At 37.2% G+C, this 19625-nt stretch overlaps 1 protein-coding gene across 1 annotated transcript in view; it reads right to left on the bottom strand.

Moving 5' to 3' along the window:
- Positions 1-14354, bottom strand: part of PIEZO2 (piezo type mechanosensitive ion channel component 2) — a 347735-nt gene extending 333381 nt beyond the window's left edge. The window contains exons 1-2 of the mRNA XM_032182550.1: positions 14191-14354; positions 3866-3965 (exon numbers count right to left, since the gene is read on the bottom strand). Of these exons, the coding sequence (XP_032038441.1) occupies positions 3866-3893 (28 nt within the window). The 5' untranslated portion in view covers positions 3894-3965; positions 14191-14354. The remainder of the gene's footprint in view (positions 1-3865; positions 3966-14190) is intronic.
- Between the last annotated feature and the right edge of the window lie 5271 nt (positions 14355-19625).

Raw genomic sequence — 19625 nt, 5'->3', positions numbered from 1 at the left:
AGTGTCCAAGCAAAGGCTGCTCCTTCTCCTTCCTGAGCACCTTTGACATAACCTGTCTCCAGATCATTTGAGGTACTGTTCTATCATACAGAAGCCAAAGGAAGACTGCAAGTGTCCACGTCTCTTCACTGATCAGCCCCCATGATGAGAGGTGGAGGATGGCACAGAGATCTAAGGAGCCTTCATCATTGTTGTGTGAGTCATCCAGAGCCAAAGGACAAAGAGGTAGATCTTCTATCCTACTGAAGAGCATGTGGAAGTGACAGGCAGGGTACTTTTTTTTCTGGTGTTCCCACCTTAGGAGTCCCAGATCCCTCTGCAATGCTCCTGTCATCTCCTCAGCTGATTCATGAACATAGATCATCTATGGCCATGTCCTCAGGAGACATTTCCACCGTTTCCAAATTCCCTCCCTCCTTGGTCTGGTGTTAACCTTAATTTGTGTTTGAAATAGAGACATGAATTACCTCTTCTGTCTTCTTTAATTTGAGAATCATCAGATATCCATGAAGACAAATACAATGTCAATACACGGACAAACACAAATACACCCAGCATCTTTTATACTGACAAAAAGAATCCAATGCTGAATAAGGGCTCAATTTCTAAGGAGGGTGAGGGTCTGTTCTTTAAAAAATAAAGGCGCAATTAATACGTACATGTCACCTTTCTTCCAAGCATTTGGACAATAGATATCAATGTAAAAGTGGTGACGCGCTCGTAAAAGGGAGACCTTGACCCACTGGCTTCAGACAGAGCCAGGTGTCTGCTACACCCTTCTGAAGCTGTTGCACTTCTGACCTCAGCAGCTGTTAGCATCCCCCCACGATCATCTCGCCAAGCCACTTCCATGCACATCTGTGTCTGACAGGTTTCATTCTCCAGAGTACAGAAAAAAAAAAAAAAAAAAAACATTACAAGATGCAGAGATACCGTTAATAGGTGTTCAGTTGGTGAGGCTGATGTTTTATTTCTTGATCAAGTATTTTTCTGGGAAAACAGCATTACATTCTGCACAGAGAAACAGAAAAGGGAAGTAAGTGAAAACTAGCAAGAGCATACAGGAAGATAGACTTCTGAAGCTGTTCTGAGGGTCTCCTTTCAGGCTCATCTGGTATGAGCTATGTTCACAAGAAACCTTCTGGAATAAGTCCATGAAAAATTAACACAGAAAAGTAAGATCTAATAGAGAGAAATGGACCACAATTTATACCTCTTTTGCTCTATTAAAACACATTAGGGCTATTTCTGCTTTTTACTGGCTGTTTTGAAGATGAGGCTACTCACATCAATGAATCCTTCCCTGATGCATTGATTTCATTTTACTTTTCTTTTACTGGCAACCAGGTTAAAACATATATTTATGCATTAATTTCTAAGATATTTGGCTCAGGCAAACTAATCTACATCTATAGAAAAACAAACAGCCAACAAATGGATTATAGAGCAGTTGCCAAAAGTTTTGGGCCTGTTGCTGAATAATTTTTTCCTTTCAGTTTGGTCACTTGCCCACAGTCTTGAAAATTTATATAGCAAGTATGAACAATGACCTCCATCTTCTCTATTCTACTGAAAGCACAGCAGTAAAAATAACAACAAAATAATTTTGCTCAAAATCAGCTTTCCATTTTTCTTGCTTTACATCCATACATCAATGTTCACAGAACCACAGAATAATTTAGGTGGGAAGGGACACCTGGTCCAAGCCCCAGACAAAAGCAAGGCCAACTTCAAAGTTAGTCCAGGTTGCCCAGGACTGTCTTCAGTCAAGTTTTTACTGTCTGCAGGGATGGAAATTGCAGTCTCCACGCAACTTGCTCCACTGTTTGAAGGGTCTCCAGTGTATGAGAATCCCAACATCTGATTGAAATATCTAGGTTTTGCAGCTTTTATCCATTGCCTCTTGTTCTTTCACTGTGCCCCTCCAGAAAAAGAGATGGCTTCATCTTTTTCACCAGACCTCAGGTAAAAGAAGGCAGCAGTAAGATCCTCCCTCCTCCTTCCCTTTTGTGGTCTGAAAAACAGGTCTCTTGGCAGCATTTCTTACATCAGGAAAATGTAGCACACCAGGAAGATGTGCTGGAGCATGAGTGCTCCAGCCCCCAGCCTTGTGGTGGCCCTCTACTGAGCTTAATGGCTTTCTGATAATGTCTATGCCAACTGTATCGGGGTACATTTCATAAATACTTATTGTAATTCAACATGATGAAAATGGGTTTGTATTTACATCTGTGGATGAATCTGGTACTACAAACAAGTGAATGATCACCAGTAGCGAACAGATATTTTGCAACTAGAATCTCAGTTCACTTCTTTTCTATATATGTGGTACATCATGGCATGTCCAGTTCAGCATATATCTTGAGAGCGCTAGGTACACTAGGTTCTTTGGAAATTAGTTATGTAAAGTGAGCAAGTGTAGCAGTCAAAACTGTAGGCCAAGGCCTAGATGAAATTATCATCCTATTACTAAATGATGGATTTAATAATCACTTGGACCTCACTACATCATGTATCAGAAAAAAATACAGTGTCCCAATCACAGTCATAATGCAAAACCAAAACCTAAACTTCTCAGAAACAGCAAAGAGGAAGCTAGAGCCAGTGTTGCAAGGAGGAACATAAATGCATTTTGTTCCTTCTAATGCTTAGCCATTCCTGCCAGGTATGACTATTCTGTAACATTTGACAACAAATTAAAGACCATAGATTTACTTAAAATTTTGTGAAAAAAAGTTCTTCAGTGGTTGTGGAATGGCCTATTAACACACCACACCTAATTCTATGAATCATATTTCCATAGATATCACAACATATACAATTGTGCTAATAAAACATAAACATATTTTTCTAACATGGTCTGGTAATAATAAAGTATTAAAGTTAGAACAATGGATCAGTGTTGAGGTGATTGCAACTCTGTTGCAGTTCAGTTCTCTTTTGCCAGTTATGGTATAGCAGTGACTAAACAGAAAGCAATTCCTGTATATTAGACATTTTGAGACTAGCTATTGGAGCCAAATGGTGCAGTTAACCAAGGGATAGCATGCGAAAACAAAGGTATTTTTTATAATCCTGTTGCTAAGAATCAAATATTGCCCTGAGGACTACATTAAATTTTGTTTATTTGCTTTTTGGGTGTGTTTAGAAATATTTTTACATTAATGAAAGACTGAAACCATCTATGCTGGGTCCATTTCTATCCAGCTAGAAGCACACATTGTCTGCATTAGTAATCCCAGACTCCAAAAAAAAAAGCCATGCTTTCACCAAAGTACAGAAAAATGTTGAAGATCTGTTTTCTTCTCTCTTTTGCAAACAGATTTGTCTTAAATTCATGTACTGAATTCATACTGATCGTTCAGTTAATGTTTCTAATTTTTTTTTCAGATGTGTTGCTTGCTACGGTCCAGATAGACAGATTTTCAGTCTCTTTACTGTTGCTTCTGTACAAGCTGTGAGCTTGTGGTTAGAATGTCAGCCACAGTTCCTATGTACTTATTATTTTATGGATGCTGTGAACACAGACCTTTTCTTGTATCTCTGACCCGACACTACTCTATTACTTTTACAATTTAATCAAGGAAAAAAAAAAAAAAAAAAAAAAAAAAAAAAAAAATTAAAAAAAAAGAAAGAAGGAGAAAGGAAAAAAAAAAAAAAAAAAAAAAAAAAAAAAAAAAAAACAGCTCCTTCAAGCTTTTTGTCAATGTCAGCCTGGAAATTACATTTAGAGAATGTTGTATTCACTTCATAAACTGCAAATATAATTCATTATAAATTTCTTAGGAGAGCAAAAATTAAAGTACCATATCAATTCACTACTATTCATTAACAAATAGTCAGCCCTGTTGTTGTATACATTTACCTGAGGTGTATGTTTCTTCATACTTCATCAAAAATAATTAGCTGACGTTATCTCTTTCTTGTCATTGGTTGGTGGGTACTCCAATGAAAAGAAGTATTTCCTGCAAAAAGAAAAACACACACCTTTCTCATTGAATTGCTTTGTTTTGAAAAAAAAAAAAAAAATCAATATGTTAAAATGTGAGAAGAGTAGAATTGAATTCCCAGGAATATGAAGAGATGAAAGATTTTGAACAGACATTTCAAATATCTATTTTCTCTTTGTGGCTTAACTCCTGACAGAGGGATCATATTTTCTTATAGAGTATTTTCTGAATATATACTCAGGATGACACTTAAGCATTTGATTCAAATTTCACAGGTCTCTGACTCAGAAAGAAAATAAATGTCATGCCTTGTTGGCATGACATCTAAATATGACATCTGGCATGAGTATCTGAAGCAGACCGGCAAGGCAGAAAGGTAAACTTCACCCATTTGAAACCATTAGTTATATCTGAAAAAAATATTTAAACACAGAGAAAAAAAAATACAGAGACAACTTTCCTACTTTTTGCATTATTTTTCAATTACAAAGGGATTTTTTTTTCTATTTCCCCTCAAAAGAACAAATATTCATAGCTCTAGACTTCTGAAGAGTTAATTCTTCACATTACTCTGGTCTAGCACCAATACAGTGTTTACAGTCTGTTTGCACAATTTTACACTGAATATTATTTTGTAAATATGATATCATCTGCCTACCTAAAACCGTTAAAAAAACTACAAAGCCTGGAGTGTTATGTTAGATGACTTGAATATCAACACTTTATATAAGAAAACTAGAGAGCTAAATAAGCTTAAATTATTCAGGCAAGAGAGCCTTATGTTATGTGTACAGTGCATAAAATTGTTACTAAAACTAGTAGAGTTGTCTGCAATCACATCACAAATACTCCCGATAAGGTTACAATTAAACAGTTAATCCTATGCCAATTAAATTTTAATGCAACTACGTGAGATACTAGGAGGACTTTGACTAACACTGTCTCTATATGGTAGTAATCATAAATTCTTATGGTAACGTCAAAATAACATCAACGCAGAAAGGACAAGAAAGACCTCAATTTTCAAAACAAAAATTAATTTTGTTTCACAACTTCAGTTAGACATTGCTATCAAGTATCAATGATAACATTACATAACGTTCCATTCTAAAATCATAAGTTTCAATGGCAAGTTGAAAATGTACTGTACATCTTACAGTGGCATTGATTCAAGATGAGTTCAAAAAATGGTTATATACGGATAATGTCTATTGATGTTAGATTAATACTAGAATTTAAATGCAGACTAGATAAAGATTCCAATTCAGTTAAATCACAGACATCTCTATCTTTTCCATCAAAGCTCAGGGTTTCTTCACAGCTGCTTCATTTCAGTGTACAAGGGACAGGAGGGCTTATTTCTAACTCTGCAGTAGTTCTGGATCCAAAGTTTCCATGTGTTTGGATCTTAGATTTGGGTCCTGGCCCACTTTTGCAACATGTCAAAGCAAAGCCATGAGATATTGAGTAAAAGGGGATTCTGGAATTCCAAAACAAAAGTATTTTAAAGCATAATTGGAAATATTATCAATTATCCCCTCTACACTATACTCGTTATTTCAGTGTGTGCCCTCAGCATGACCCACTTTCTGATGTGAACATTTTAAAAGGGGACTGGAGCTAGTGGAGTATCTGTGACTGGGTGACTGTTTTCAGTGGCAGCAATGCTGAGCAAATACTTTATTTATAACCTGTTTCTAATATCTCATGTAGCACAAAAATGTTTTGGCAAAAATCACAGGTATGCATATTATTTTTAAAATTAAAGTATTTCTGGTAACTGGTCATATTTCAATAAGTGCTTCTGACTAGGTTTTAAGATACACAAGTTGATAGTGTTTAAAATATATTTACTTAGTATTTATAGCGCATAACTTCCCTAAATAGTAATGTGATATTTTATTTAGTTTAAATTCATTTTTATGCTAGAGCAATGACCTCACTGTGAGAATATACCACTGCAATATGGTAACACTGTGACCCTGTAACTCAGTCCGAGCCTAGTCTGTACAAAGATGCAGTTATGATGTCAGAGTAGCTCCAGTGAAAATCCAAGAAGACCTCCAGTATAACATCAAACAAATAAACAAAAAAGCATCCAGAGATTATCCAGGTTCATTCACATGAAGTTGCGTGTGATTTATACCTTGTCCTTTACTTAAGTACTGACATTTCATATGCTAAATCTTTCTCACTCTCACAGATAAATGGTCTGCCACTATGACCATGAAGGTATAATGAAGAGTTGTCTTTGGGTCCAAACACAGTTGTCATCCTGGCTTTGAGAAATAAAATGCTGTTGTATTTAATTATCCACGTAGCACTTTCTCATATTTAATATCTGTTCCCCTGAGTATATCTAATATTCTTTACTGTATATTTTAGTATCTTCCAGCTTCCAAAGTACACCTGCAGGCTTATCAGAAGAACACATTATCTTTTTTCCAATTCTTTTCAAAATAACCTCCTTATACTTTTTCACACTCATACAAAAATATAAGGGCTTCTTGCTCAACCTTTTATTCCAAGGAAAATACATAGTTATCTCCCAGATAGTCTTTGAAAAGGTGAAAACTCAGTACCGTTTAATTGATTATTTGAATTTCCTAATTATTGTGTATTTTACTGCAGATAAAAAGATATTACATGAAACTGTACTCTGGAGCATAGTTCTTTTGGTACTTTATTTATTACAGAGATGCTAATATAAAAATTGGAAATGTGACATAATGGAATTAAAATGCAGTCAAGCTAGGTAATATTGGAAATGCTTCTGCAAAGTGAATTTAATTAAAACTAGACCTTAACTCAAAAGTACTGGTCAGCTCCAAAATGTGACTAGAAATGAAATTGAATTACAGTACCTCAGTGACTGCTAGCAAACACAACACATTATAGCCGAAGTAGATTCCAGACCTGTCAAGGGAGACAAAAACTGAGCCTTCTTGTGTGCATCCCACATGTATGCATGTGCATTTTTGATGAGAAATAAAGAGCCTTCCAATGGGTGCATGCCAGTGAAACTGATCAGCTCAACACAGTATGTTAAATAACTATGCTGATATGAGAAAACTTTTGCATGACAAGTTTCTTCTTGTTGTTTATCTGTCTCTCCAAGAGTAAGAAGAAACTAAAAAGAACCCAAGACATGTTTTTATTATGGAGACTTCTTTTGAAGTTTTATTCTAAACACATAACAAAATTCCCTATACTGAGCGAAGTGATGTCATTGTGATGTTTTTGGACTTTCTCAAATCACTTCAGAATGTCCTTTGAAGTGTACTGCAAGAGCTTAGAAAGTTTTGCAGATGAAAGTAGCACTTTAGAATTCACATGGAATATTTCTATTTTACTTTGCCATTTTCTGCACAGCAATTGCTAGCTGAGAATAAACAATACCTCTAATTTGTCTCAAATCAAATGATGGGAGTTTTAGGAGTCTTGCTGGTTTGTTTTAACTTTGCCTTAGGCTAACATAATTTAAGGCTCCTGCTGGAGTCTGGAGACAGATATGAAGTTGAACCGAAATACTTCTACAGCAGTGCTGAATTCCACAACCTGTCTGGACAAAATATTCTGTTGCAAGAGGTTCCATTGTTTTTTGTTCGGTTTTGTTTTCCAGATAGCATATTCTTTCTTCAAAAATCATTCTTCAGCAGGAAACCTTAAAGGTGTTAATAAAAAAAATGTGCCTTTAATTTACAATCATCAAAAAATACCTTTTTTTTCCTTCTACATTGTAGGTATTTTAGCAGAAACAACAAAAACATTTTGAAGAGGATTTTCTGTTAAGGAAAAAATATTCTGATTCATTTTATCACTTCAAAGGCCATGTCAGTGTAAATGCACAGCCTACAGTTAAAATGAGAGGAGGGGAAAAGTCATTCTCTCTTTAAGTAGCTAGCTTAAATCTTGTAAGACAGCATTGCTTCTCCCTAACAGCTATGAAATAAAGCTCACATTGTGACAGAGAACTAATATACCACAACAGATTTGAATTTTACGCAAACCTAATTTAATTAAATGAAGGCTTTTGCAGAAAATGTTTCCATTTTCATTGTAGCTGATAAACTCATGTTTCCTAGTCTCATACAATTAAATGTAGGTGATCCAATCAAGATGACAATTTTTTACCACTTAAACTACATCTGCACACATACATGGAACTCTACATACCTCAGTTAGTTGTAAGTGCTGTATTTTATTAATATGAACCTATTTTAGTAACAACATAAATGGATGATTGTAAGGAAAGGTGAACACATTATTCATAATTTTATAACACAGTGTTCTATCCTGATGATATTTAAGAGTGATATGTAATAGCATTTGATTTTCAAGTAGTTTGTTTTACTTGTTTACATTTTTAATTATTTTCACATACAAAGATTAAAATCAATAATATGCTGTTCAAGGGTATTGTCTAGTAGACACAAAGGACTTAATCTGCAAGAAAAACAGAACAGTTACATGCCACTTTCTGTCAGTACAATATCATTCTGTGGGGAATGGCATTTTCTGCATGAAACTACAGTAATTTCCCATTTAGAAAAATCTCTTGTAGTGGAGTAATCACACATCTGGTGCTCTTTTAACTTTCAAATCAATCTTGCTAGATTCTAGCACTAGTCAACAGTATTGCTAATTGCATATCATACTTATCTTTTAGGTAGGCAAGAAATACAGATGTTGTTAATCTAAGGAATTTGATAGCAGAATACTACAGTTTGTTGTTTTTTTTTTTTTTTTTTTTTTTTTTTTTTTTTTTTTTTTTTTTTTTTCCCTCAGTTAGAAACCGTCAGCCTTGGAAGTAAGGTAGAAATTTAAAATATTCCTCGAGTCCAAGGGTAGCTGACCTGACCAGCCGTAGGTGCAGGGCATACACAGTCTCTTTTTCCAGGCTTCTGTACTGTATTACTACACTTTCACTCAGTGCAGCCTAGACACCATGGCACATACACGGGCACCTCCAGGCATTTAAATTTGAAGGCCTTAATCCCAAACTGCATCCTGCCCAACACAATTTATTATGGCCTCTGATTTTGTAAAGAGACAACTGTGGACACCAGCTAGACATACTAAAATCAATAATAAAAATAATAATAATAATAATAATAAAACACTGTTGACTTCACAATAGTGCTGATAGATCTCTCAGGCTTTTAATCAGACCTCAGGAAGGCAATTTTTAGCTGTGGCTTTGAATGCTGTCTATCTGAAGAGAGCAGCTGAATTCCTCAGTCAAGAGATCTCTTTGTAAGGAGTTGACACAACTCTTCAGGTTCTGGCATCCCAAGGAAGTGTCATAAGCTAATGAGCAGCTCTGAGCCTGATGTCTGACCTCCAGAGACACACTTAAGTATCTAGTATCCTTCATGCTGAACACTAGGCTGCTCTGCATCATCCTTCAGAGGAACACAATATTCTCTCTTCACTCCTTAAGGTGCTTCCCTGCCTGAGTTACCTTGTGTGATCTAGATATTCACCCATAGCTGGTCTTAGCAAGGGTCACATTTGCTTCATGTTACCTATCTCCCTCCTCAAGGAAACTATGTATGCACTTAACATTTTCTTACTGTTACACATGCATTTCTGTGAGTTCTTGACAGACAAAACAAGGCTGTAGAAGTTTGTCCGAAATTCATTTTGGAACACGATGAAAGAAAGGGAAAATCCCCTCTAGTTCAGTACCAAGATTAGAGATAATTTTTCCAGCAAATAGATTTTTATTTTCTTTTGTTTCTGGACAGAGGAGGATGATGAAATTACTCAAAAAAAAAAAAAAAAAAAAAAAAAAAAAAAGTCAGATCAAGGAACCAGAACAAAAACTAACTATCTTAGGCCAAGAAATAACCCAAATACCATATAAAACATTTCTATATTTTTGAAATCTGCATTTTCAAATGAAATGTGAAAATGAAATTTCAAGTGAAATATTTGGTGGTGGTGTTTTTCAACTAAACATTTCCAACACGCCCTATTGCAAATGTATGAGATCATAAAACAGTAGGGCTGGGGAAAAAAAATAATTGAGAAATCATCTTTTCTACTTCTATGTACTGGGAAAGGATCAAGTACAGATATAAAAAACAGTATTGGATATAAGAATTATTTGCAATCATAGTGAAATAACCTCTCCATCAACTTGTTCTCATCTGGCAATGTATCATCTACTACAGGTTGCAGCTTATGAAAGAGGTCTTGTACAAGAACAATGTGCTATGCCTGAGATCACAATAAACTCGCCTTTTTTTTTTTTCCCTGTTTCTTAGTTCAGCTTTGGGAAAGGCAATCATAAGAAAAGAAGGAGAGGAGAGGGATGAGTACAAAGTGCTCCCCTCTAAGAAAGGTTTAAGGTGATGTTTTTTAAAGACATTCAGATCAATTAGATATCAAAAAACAAACAAATAAGTATGAGTATCTTCATCCTACTCCTACTATACTGAATATATTGTCACAGAAGTCATAAACTGCCTCTCCTACATCTCTGAATACATTAAGAAGAAAGAAAAAGAAAAAAAAAAAAAAAAAAGAAAAAAAGAGAGGGAGAGAGAGAGAGAGTGCTTACAGCCACAAAGGAGAAAGAGAACTTCATAATTCTTAAAGCTCTTTTTCTCCATGTGCTACTTTCATATAGTCTTCCCTTGAGACATGTGAATTTTTGTCTGTAAAATAGATTGTCTTCGCTTTTAATTCTCTCTAGTTTTCTTTAATATAGGAAAAGAAATGAAAACCTGTTCTCATTGCAGCATTTTATCCATCTGGAAAGTATAGGTTTTCCTCTGTGGCATACCAGTGACCATAAGAATGGAAACACAGACAAAATTAGGTAGTTTACTAAGCTCATTTTAATTAAGGAAATTCTACTGAGCTCAGCTTTTGAACACTCGTCTGTACATGAGATAACATAAAGAGACGCCTGCACTCACATCCTGATTTAAAACCTTGAAAATTTGTCACTATGTTCAGTGTACACAATTTCCAATGACCAAAGTGCTCTGCTGCTCATGATACAAAAGAGACAAGATAATACCTTACAGCTTGACACACTTCAGAATGGGAGCTAGCTAAAAAAAAAACATAAAGAAGTATTAGCATTTGAACGTAAAAGGAGACTAAAAATCCTTACTAAGTTGGGTAAATATGAGTAATCTACACCATTGGAAAAAATGGTTAAAAATAAATAAATAAATAAGCTTTAAAGATAGAGAAGCACTGAGACTTCATAGAGGGTTTGAGAAATGGACCACAATAACCAAAAATAAGAAAACTAAATCACCCTGACAAGTAAGAAGAATATATAGAGCTGCCCAAGATTCCTTAGCCACTCATATTGGAATTGCAGGTGGTGCAGTATAAAATTGACTTCTCAGATTAGCCATCAATGGATACCAAAAACCTAGACTACCTACAAATGCAACCTGCAAAATCAGTGTGCACTATTAAGATATCGAGTTGTTCATCTGAAGGGCAAATCCAGAACTAAGTATACAATATTGTCACACTCCATTAACTTTGAGAATACATTATGTTTCTAAAATTAACATATACTGCTCAGTAATCAATGGACAGCGTGGAATATATTTCTAAGAATCATCATCTTATAATAACAGAGACAATGTTGGCCCAAAACGGAAGAAAATGTATTTAAAGAGGAAAAGGGAAGAAAGGACTATGCTGAATGACAGTTGTTGGAGTTATATGCAGCACAGGTAGGGAAGCTAATAAAAAAGATACCAGTGGCTGTTAGGTTAGCTGGATGTTTGCCTGCTTGGAGTCAAGGCTGGTGATAATGCTGGAGGGAGGTGACGGTGAGCATCTCAGCATTCAAACAGCAGGTACTTGAGGAGCAGAGCAGCAAAGCCTGGGCCTTGCACTGACTTCCAAAAACCACTCAGTTGAACGTGGCTGTGGGCCATTATGGAAAAGATTAATTTTGTTGCTAGCACTGGTAAAATACACTGATGAAGAGGTAAAATCTTCAACACTGGACACAGACAAGCTGTGTTATCCAGATTCAGCAGCACAAATGTCAATCATCTACCTCCTGGCATTTTTCTGTTTTACCTGAACAAAATAAGCAGATATTATCTGAGTGCCAAAACATTCAAGATGAATAGACATCCAGATCGACTTATTCTTCATCTTCTGGACAGCGGTCCTGTTCAAAATTCACAGTCCTACTTCTAAACAGTGAAAACAAAGGCCTGAAAAAGGCTGAAATGTGAAGACCTTCATGTTACAGGCAGTTGCCTGTGCTCAGCTGACACATCTCTGAGTGTCTCAGATCAGAAAGAACTGGAAAGTGTATGCAGAAATAATGTTGTTGACACAACCAAAAGGATGAAGCACAACTTTAATATTTCTCCTGCAAAAAGCTTCATCCAGAAGCCTAGCAGCAGGCCAGAAAGAAAACTAGGCAGGAAGAAGCTTTATAACACAACAGCAATAGCACAGGAGAAGGATGAAGACACTAGCATGCAAGGCAGTGCCAGAAGGAAGGAGCAATGTAGGTTTCTGTGATGTTCAGACAATGGGATGGAGGTACATTCTGATACTGGAAAAGGCCTTCTTACCAGTGTATATAAAAAAACTGACTCGCACAACACTATCAAATGACAGCCATCCAACTGACATCCTGTGTCACCAACCTGCAAGTCCTGAAACAGCTACCATGGTCAATAGAAGCCTTATCAAAGAACCCCAGACACAAAAGACCCCTAAAGAGGGCTCTCTGTTGCTTCTCTGTGGTCTTGGATCAGGCCCAGAGAGCACAGTTATCACATGGTGTATACATGCCCTGATGAAACTCATTCATACAACTATCTAAAAATAAGTCAAATTTTCTTGGGGCCTCACTTCTATGAAATAATTCAGTCCCACTATTTGTGTCAGGGCCTTGCATGCACCAATAGGCCTTAATAGACCAGACCAGCCTCAACAAGGCCCACCACCCACATGCCCACTGCCTGTTCATCCAGAATCCCCATTTCAGCTCATCAGCCTCTCCCTGACAGAGCTACACCATACAACTGTCAGTCTCCAGCTCTGTCTCATGTTGTTCTTAATTGGACTCCCTGGATGAACCCCATCTTGGACTCATCACTGCATCTTATCTTGATTGCTAACTATGCACAGAACCTCTCACTGCCACCAGTACATCGCTGCTCAGATGCTGTGGGACTACACCCTCTCAGTGTCATCCCTTGTATTGGGACTGCCCTTCACTCATTCTTTTTTTGTGGAGCAGTCTACCCTTACTGCTCCCTGGCAATTACCATTATACCAAAAGCACTCTTAAATGAAATACCTCTATGAAGGGTCAAACCCTAGAGAAGAAAAAAAATGGTTGCATTGCCAATTCAAGAGGAAATGAAGCTGCACATTTAATATTCAAGCAAGAGAACTGCTGTGGCACCTCCAGATATTCCAGACTGCATAAGAAATCAATTCAGAAAGAGAGTGGGCAAGTTAATACTTTGGAATACAGTGGCTATACTGTATAATCTGAATAAACACTGGATGTCTTTCCCCACCTTTCAGCAAAGATTTAATGCAGGAGCCTGTGGTGAGCTGACATAATACTGAGATTTCATTTTATTTATAAAATACACCACAGATCATTTATTAATACATGAAGTATCATAAATAATTAAAACAGTTCTGTAATTTTCAAAATCAATGCACAAAATATATTAGCTGGTTTTTTTTTGCACTTACACTGTTTATTTGCTTACTCCAATTTGGAAAAGACTAATTCACAATGGATTGCATCAGTAATGATGTTCTTCCATAAACATATTTTATAAACTAAATTATCTGTTAGTAAAAAATCTAGAGAGCTGGTCATACTCTGACAAATTCTCTCTTGTCTTCAAAAAAAAAAAAAAACCAAATCTCTCTGGTCTCTAATCCTAAAACTTCTTGGCTCATGGAAATTTTCTCATAAATGTTGATGGAGACAGCAGATTAAATCCAACAGGAATTTTACATGAATGAGGACTTTGTGAAATGTATAAGTGAAATTTTTCTTGTCATCACATAAATGTGCATCAGAGGAAAGGATAAGAAATTCCCTCCTCTCCTTCTTCATGTCTCCCTGTTGCAAAGCCTATGCCAGAGCAAGCTACAAACAATAATCCACGCAATTTGGAAAAAGCTGCACACCAAAAGACTTTTTTTTCCATGCAGCATGATTTGTTTTACAAAATTTAAAAATGTTCCCCAATGTGTTACTTACCAGAGTATTAATTTCTAACGATGCTCAGATGTACATCCCTGTCTCTTTTGTAGCATCCTTCTAATGTTTGTTAACTGTGGCTTTAGGGGATTATACCCCAAGAGATGGTGTGAGGGGAAAGAGAAGGAGGAAGAAGGAAGACTGTCCAAGTCTCCCTAAGCAGCAGCCATCCAATTAATTAACTGCAACCTGTGAAAGGACATAAACCACACTTGTGTCTTCGTATACAAGCTACTTCCCAGGAGACATTTTCTCAGTGCTCTGGCATAACTTGGCATCACTGGACAGCTACCAATGTAGGAGCAGGATGAATGTCTGTAAGTCCCACTGAGGCTAGAATAAGATTTTGTCCCTACATTAAATTTTAGCAACTTAAACTCAGGAAAAATCCACTGCAAGAGTAAATCTATGTAAATACACTGAATTCCTTACAATGGCAACAATTTAGCGTAGTTGAAGATCTTAGTTACTTAATAGTGTATTTTGATTTCCAAATATATTTCACTCATGCACCTCTGGTTGAACTATGTTATGGCTAGGTCATTCTTTGGAGGTAGCAACCACAGTCATGTCATTTCATATAAGTTATGACCCAATATAATTTACTTCAAAACCTGCAGTGTAAAATATCACTGTAAGAGCTTGAAAGTAAATCTTTTCTGATAGAATGCAGGCAGCAAAATCAGAAAGCACCTGTTTTTTCTCTAACATGATTTTTGGACTTTGCTTTCTCCAAAGTCTCTCACATCTGGGCTGTTTTCAAGTCTTGCTAGTTTCCTTTTGAAATATGTCCAAATATAGTCTGTTTTCCTTGTCCAGATTTACCCAGTTGCTAGTCATCTCCCATCCCAATTGTTCTGTCTTCCAGGTGTTAACTTTGTTTCCCAATATTAAGCTGGCTTCCCCAAACCCATTCAAAATGCTGCTGTCAAAATTACCTTTTTGCTTTATGACTTTTATCATGATGAATCATGTGCTTCCTCATTTACTTCTCCAGCAAGAAAAATCTTTCTCTCTAACATCATCTTCTGATGTTTGGAGTAACTGAGATACTCTCCAGACTTCTTTTAAAACAAAACAAACACAGCATAAAGTATTTCTTGAAAAAAAAAAAAAAAAAAGTAAAATAAAATAATATAGTTCTGGTCTAGGTTAAAACAGTCTAGCTAAAGACCAGACTTCGATCACTTTATTTTTTTCCATCACCAGTTTTTTTTTAATGAAAATGAACAAAAATATTTCCTTGTGCATTCAGACACAGAAAAATGTTATTTCAAGAAGCAAAGCCACAGCATCTTTCATAGTACTCTGGGTTCTCTTTACAGGTACTATAGGACACCTAGAACCTGCCTCACACTGGGGCAAGCCTGGCAGCTTCTCTGCCTGGGCCACTTCAGCTTTGTATCATGGAAGAGAGCCTGTCCCCCTGCTCCCTGGGAACTGGGTGCATGGCACAACAGACTGAAGCTAGGAGGAATGGCTAATACACTAGAGCATTGTGCTGCTACTGACAGGGACCTCAACAGGCTGGAGGAAAAAACAAAAAACAAAACAAAAAAACAAACAAACAAAAAAAAAACCACCAAGTAAGAACCTCCTGATGTTCAACAAAGGCAAGTGCCAACTCCTGCACCTCAGGAGTAATAATAATCCCATGCACCAGCACAGGCCAGGACTGATGTCTGAAAAAGCATCTTTACAGAAAAGACTTGGAGGCCCTAATGACAGCAAGGTGACCGTAAGCCAGCAATGTGCTTTTGCTGCTAAGCTCAAGAGCCATGGAGATACTGGAGGGAGTTCAGCAAAGGGCCACAAAAAGGACTAAAGGCTTAGTGCATCTGTCATATGAGGAGAGGCTGAGAGATATGACTCTTCCGTCTAGAGAAGAGAAGGTTCAGGGGAATCTGATCAAATTACCTGATGGAAAAGAATAAAGAAGATGGAATCAGTGACAGGACAGTGACAGCTTAAAATACAAGAAATTCTTTTCCACAAGAGATTTTTTTTTTTTTTTTTTTTTTTTTTTTACCATAAGGGTGATTGAACACTGAAACTGCATGCCTAGAGAGAAGTTGTGGAGCCTCCAGTCTTGGAGATATTCAAAACACAACCAGGTAGATCCCAGAGCAACCTGTTCTAGCTGACCCTACTCTGAATAAGGGGATTTGTCTGGATGATCTCCAGAGGTGCCTCTTAACCTCAGCCATTCTGTGGTTCTGCCAAGTCTCTGCTCTAAAGAACAGGAATAGCTCAAAAAAAGGAAAGGCTGAGAGACATCCGCCTCTTAAAAGCTTTGTGTGTCATCCTTTCCTGTGATACGAGAGCCTAAAGTGCCTGGTTCAGATCAGGAAATCAAGGCAGTGCCCAGACAAATATGTGTCTCTCCAGCCCCCGGAAAAACTTCTTTTGGACCAAGGTATCTCTCTGTCCCTGAAACACCCCATGTTAATCCTGCCTGATGAACTTTTCCAAAAAGATGTACTTCCATAGGGAAATATTGACATGTCCAAAACATCTGCTAAAAATATTCTAGTCAGGTGCATAGATAAGTATCTCATTTCCTTCTTAAGAATATTATGAAGTTTTTGTCATTAATCATTAGAAAGCATTAGCAGAATATTCCAAAGTGCAAAGCAAGATGACTACTATATACACTTCCATACATCTGCCGTATTTAAAATTTTTTTGCACCTTCAACACAAAGTAGGGAGGGCCTGTTACCCAGGCCTCTTAACCATAAGAATACATTTCTTTACTAGGTGTATCTGCTTCTGGTAAAATGGAAAGGGACAGTCTTGTCATATTACAGAAACAGTGCATCTCACCTGTAACTGAACTTTCTGATTTTCTATAATCTTGCACCTTCCAAAAAATTTACTGTCTTCCTTCTACTTCATTTTTATTTTTTATCATATTCTTTACATACTTTGCTTGAGTTTTTGCTGAAAATTTCTGGAATGTGCTTTGATGTATCTATATGTGATGGTCACACCCTGCTGCACAGATAAACTCTGCCACACCACCCTCTTAATCCTCCTCCTCAAAGCACCCTCTTACTTTCCCTCCTCAAAGGGAAAGGGGGAGAAAATACAAGGAAAAGGGGCTTATCTGGCCAGTTGCAGGTCCATTCTGGAGCCAGCTGGGGCTGGGTTTGATTTAACATTGGGCAGCTTCTGGGATCTTCTCACAGAGGTCACCCTTGCAGCTTCCTGCTACAAAAACCTTGGCCTATATACCCAATACATCATCCATATTTATCCATTCACCTGGTGTTCACTGTCAGGAGTTATATTTATTCTGGGCTATCAACAATTCATCCAGCACCACTGTACTGTTACCATTCGCGTCACCAGGTAGGAAAAAAAAATTTGCATCTAAGACACTATCCTGGCCCTGTCAGGCAGAAGAGCTCTGATGTCATGCCTGATGACTGACATAGTCTTGCTGTGCCCTAAAGATTAAATGTTGTTTCTGAAGGACTCAGAAGATTCAGAAATAGGGAGAACATATCCTTATAGTATAGACCAAAAAAAAGGTATCATAGAATCACAGAATGGCTTGGGTTGAAAGGGACCTTAAAGATCACCCAGTTCCAGCCCCCCTGCCATGAACAGGGACACCTCCCACCAGAATAGGTTGCTTCATTCTCCACCCAGCCTGGCCTTTAACACTTCCAGGTATGGGGCATCCACAGCTTCTCTGGGCAGTGCCTCTCCAGTGCCTCACCAGCATCATAGTAAATAATTTCTTCCTTGAATCTAGTCTAAATCTGTCCTTTTTTTAGTACTCATCTTGGAAGAAGTATTTTTTTCTGTATACATAGGTGGAAAATAGTTCTGACTTTCTGAGTGTGTAGTACAAACAAAATGCAAGACAGCCAGATGTGCACCAATCTTTTTATACTGCTGCCAAAGATTATTAGCCAAAGCTTCTTCATAGAAGTTAATCCATGAGAATTCAAATACAATAGCTAGCAGCTGAGAGCAAGGATCAAAAATCATTGTGTTGCTTCATCCTTTGCTGCATGTGGAAGGGCTCTGCACAGTTCCCATCTCATTACTTTGAAGAGACACTGACACGTTTTGCTGCAGAAATGTAATAGAGAACTCCTAACAGTGGCTTTATTACAGGGGTTTTCTCATAGCAGACTCCCAGCTGAAACGTAGAGTAGAGATGCTGAGCTGCTGCAGCAAAACAGTCACAGAGCAGTAAGTAAATTTAGCACTTTACTGTCTCTGTCTTTCCATGTGTGTACACACCTATGATCAATCCCATTTATCCTTTTGCCCATAAATATTTCACTGAGCACTTTTTTATTATTATTATTTTGTAACAGAACAGGGTGTTTAGAAGTTGTAGGTAATAGAGATAGCTGTCCCCACATTAAGTGGAAATAGACAGCCTTTCAAGTAATCTTTTCTTTTCTTTTTTTTCCCCCCCATGTTTAGGGCACTGGGGCAATCCTGGTCTGACTTACATTGACTATGGAAGCATACATACCCTAGCTGAATCCTTGATATCCTAGCTGAATCTTTATTATATCAGATTGATATATTTCATACAAAACAAATAAGTAAGTACTTTGTAGGTGTCTACAGTCTACGAGTTTTAGAACAAATGCTATCTTAGATTTTAATTTAGCAGTATGCAAAAGGTATCCTAAATTCAGACAGGTTAAAAATAAATCGTTTAATGGAAACAACAAAGAGGAAAAGCATTCACAGTTTAAAAAAGAACATGCTGCTGAACACAGAGGTTAAATGTGGGTTTTCCCTTCTCACTGTGATTCAGTCAGGCAGTCACACACACAGCCTTCTTGTATTGTAATGCAGCTTCAAGGACACCGCAGTGTGTACACCTTACAGCCCATTTTCTGCTTTAACCCACCTCTCACAGTCAGTTTCTTATACTACATATCTTCAATTGTATATGTTGTGGTGTTTTTTTCTATAAACAAGCAATCAATTATAACATGCAGAAAGGAGTCTGTGTCACTTATCCAAAATATTTATTTTTAAAATATTTATTTTTGCTGTGACAACATTCAGAGAATTGGGGAGGAAGGTTAAAAAGCAGCTCTCATATATAGAGAGGAATACATATCCTCATCAAATGCCAGCTTCCAAGTATATATACCCTATAACTGGTATTTTAAAATTAATTTTTATTTTAGTAGGGGTGAGGAGCAGTCTGAGCTCACCTAGAGACAGAGAAAGATGTGTGGCACTCTGAGGACAGCAAATCAAACACAGGAATCAGCTGCACAACTAAAGGAGCACTACACTGCCCTCACCCTGTCTCACCACTCCCATTTTCCTCCATCCTCTCTCCCCAGAAATCTGGGGATGCAACAGCTCCAGCAGCTGCTGCTAGTGCTGAACTCTGGTGAGTTCATGCTTTCCTCTTCAGAGGAATGCAGACCACAAGATTTTGCC

Source organism: Aythya fuligula, chromosome 2 (assembly GCF_009819795.1).
Source record: "Aythya fuligula isolate bAytFul2 chromosome 2, bAytFul2.pri, whole genome shotgun sequence".
NCBI classification, from domain to species: Eukaryota; Metazoa; Chordata; class Aves; order Anseriformes; family Anatidae; genus Aythya; species Aythya fuligula.
Note: the sequence above shows the minus strand (reverse complement) of the source record. Positions and strands in the feature narration are given on the sequence as shown.